General features: G+C 50.2%; 1 protein-coding gene across 1 annotated transcript; it reads left to right on the top strand.

The window, feature by feature from the left end:
* Nucleotides 1-1,205: 1,205 nt before the first annotated feature.
* Nucleotides 1,206-2,298, top strand: LOC106819971 (canalicular multispecific organic anion transporter 2-like; the record flags this gene model as incomplete). Its single annotated transcript, XM_014824535.1, has 3 exons — nucleotides 1,206-1,388; nucleotides 1,768-1,926; nucleotides 2,185-2,298. Coding segments are annotated over exons 1-3 (357 nt in total), but the record flags the coding sequence as incomplete, so codon positions are not given.
* Nucleotides 2,299-3,014: the final 716 nt, after the last annotated feature.

Raw genomic sequence — 3,014 nt, 5'->3', positions numbered from 1 at the left:
TTTATTAGTTGAGTAGTAACTTTATCAATGTTTTCTCTAATAAAATAATGCATGCTGCGGTAAAAACACCTGCGGAAATTTTGAGTGGTTTACGCACAGGCGTCGTCAGCCCGTGTAAAGTTACGCATAGGTTTACGTAAATTTTAGCTTGATGAATCGCACCTAAAACGCGCCTCGCTTGCAGACCCGTAGCCAGGGGGGTTGCGGGGTTTCGAACGAACCCCCCCCCCGAGCCCCCCTCCCAAGCAAAAAAAATTTTTGGGAAAATTTGCAGAATTTCACTTCAGGTCGCTCCATTTTACTGTAATAATTTCAAAATCTCCATCGGGAGGGTGAACAGTGAACCACCCCCCCTTCCCACCCCTCCCCCCGCTCCGTCGCTTGGCTCCCTCGCCCTGGTCCGCTTCCGCGCCGCAGCAGGGGCGTGTACAGGGGGGGGTGCCAGGGAGTCTGAGACGCCCCCTTGCTCGCGCAGAAAACGCATCTGAGGGGGTGTAATTTTAAAAAATTTCTGGGGGAGGCGCCCCCAGACCCCCCTTCTGCCGTGCTCCCAACTATGGTTATTACAAATCCTGTTCACGCCCCTGCCAAGCAAATTGCAACATTGAAAAACGAACCCCCCCCCCAATAGAAGCTGACTACGGGCCTGCGCTTTGCGTACGCGAAATCATACGAAAATTTACTAAATAGCTGTGTTATGAATCGCAACTAAGCAACGTCGATTGCGTACACAAGATTTACGCAAAATATTTTGCGTAGGCAGCTTGATGAATCATGAATCTACCCCCTGGAATCCACCCGTCAGTGCAAGCGCACACGGTATCAGTCTACAGTTCCCAAGGGCGTGTACAGAGGGGGATCCAGGGGGTCCGGAACCCCCCTGCTCGCGCAGAAAACGCATCTTAGGGGGTCTAATTTCAAAAATTTCATGGGGGAGAGCCCCCAGACCCCCCTTCGCGTGCTCCTCCACACCGCCCTTGGTTTCGCCCCCCCTAAGAAAATACCCTGGCGCCGCCCCTGCAGACAATGCTTGGCAACACTAAGTCGGCAGTTTGTCGTGAACGCGTGAAAACCCCGTATAAACTTGTCTAGCTTGACCGACATAACAGAATAGGGGATGGAACGTGGTTATCCTAATCAGGGGGCCGTTGTCAGGAACATCGTGAGGTTAACGCTAATGTTAAGAATAATTTTGTGTCTGACAACAGCCCCCAGACTCCAAAATGCTCTAGCCGTGTATATGTGTAGGTTGTCTAAAATCGGATCTTCCCGTCTCTACACTGCAGGTCACGTCTACGCTGAGCATGTTGATTCTCATCATGAGTGAACTAGAGACGAACCTTGTCTCCATTGAGCGCGTAGCCGAATACGCGACGATACCGCAAGAGGTAAACATCTGGCTCCATCTAGCGGCCGAACTGTGTTTACATACAAATCGGTTACTTACTCTTAGGTCAGACAGTCGTCTCTTTGTTCGTCTAATGAAGTGAATGCATACAATTACATAATATACTAATATACTTGTATATTGTAACAACGTATTACATAGAATCCATAGAAATGCGTGTATATATAACAATACTATTTATCAAGAGCACATGGGCACTAGCACATGAACACATTAAACTATCAACACTTTATTTTACGTTTTCTCATGCGTACATGCTCATGTTTGTATAGGTATGTTTTTACTGTCGAGTCGACGGAAATCTACGCTTGCGAACCATGTATGGGTTTGAATAAGTTAGTGTGAATTGCCTCCGATAGGCGCCGTGGCGATCGGATGATGGTGATGAGCTCCAGCCACCACCTGATGAGTGGCCGGAAAAGGGAGAGATGGAATTTGAGGACTACTCCCTGCGCTACAGGTCCGGACTTCCGCTCGTTCTGCGGAAGGTCACGGCCAACATCCAGGGCCAGGAGAAGGTACACGTTACACGCGGGTACTGTTGCGTGCGTGGCCTATAGAAAGGTGGCAGTATAGTATCGATAGTATCTATCGGTAAGACTATCGATCATCGATAAGAAATCAGTAGTATATTTGAAATGCAACGACAGATAAATCAATGGGTTACAGCGCGCGAATTCACTTCCAGCGGACGATTCGCGACATTTTAACAAAATTATTGCCGATTTTGAGTTTTACCGTTTTCTCCATTTTGTGCTCTCTTCCCGCTGGTGTAGATTGGGATTTGCGGGAGAACCGGAGCCGGAAAGAGTTCCCTCACGCTGGCTCTCTTCCGTTTAGTCGAAGCTGCGGAGGGATCAATCATGATAGACGGCCGAAACATCGCTTGGGTAATCTATATTCCCGCTCTTTCGCGTATTCTTCGCATATTCTCCCCATATTCTCTCTTTCACGCTCTCTCGCGCGCGCACGCGAAAAAACCCCACATACACGTGCGTGCGTGCGTGCTTGCCTGGGGGGGGGTGGTAAATGTCCGCGGGGGTAATTGTCCGGAGGAGAAATGTCCGGCCGGGGTAAATGTCCGGGGGGTCCGGGGGGGTAAATGTCCGGGGGGGTCCGGGGTAAATGTCCGGGGAGTAATTGTCCGGGGGGTAATTGTCCGGGGGGTAAAATGTCTCGGGGGTAAATTGTCCGGGGGGGTAAATCGCCGGGGGTAAATGTCCGGGGGGTAAATGTCCGGGGGTAAATGTCGGGGGGTAATGTGCCGGGGGGTAAATGTCGCGGGGTAAATGTCGGGGGGTAAATGTCTGGGGTTAATTGGCCGGGGGTATTTGTCGGGGGTGAATGGCATGGGGGGTAAACGGCATGCGGGGGGTAATTGTCCGGGGGTAATTGTCCGGGGGTAATTGTCGGGGGGTGATTGTCCGGGGTATTTGTCCTAGAACCATATATATATATATATATATATATATAGAATAGAGAAGAAGAGAGAGAGAGAGAAGGAGAGAGAGAGACAGAGAGAGGAGAGAGAGAGGGAGAGAAGAGACTGAGAGATGAGAGAGAGGGAGAGAAGCAGAGAGAGAGAGAGAGAGAGAAGAGCGCGCGG

This window comes from Priapulus caudatus, unplaced genomic scaffold (genome assembly GCF_000485595.1).
Source record: "Priapulus caudatus unplaced genomic scaffold, Priapulus_caudatus-5.0.1 Scaffold5410, whole genome shotgun sequence".
Classification (NCBI taxonomy): domain Eukaryota; kingdom Metazoa; phylum Priapulida; class Priapulimorpha; order Priapulimorphida; family Priapulidae; genus Priapulus; species Priapulus caudatus.
The sequence above is the reverse complement of the archived record's forward strand: the minus strand, read 5'-3'. Positions and strand labels throughout refer to the sequence as shown.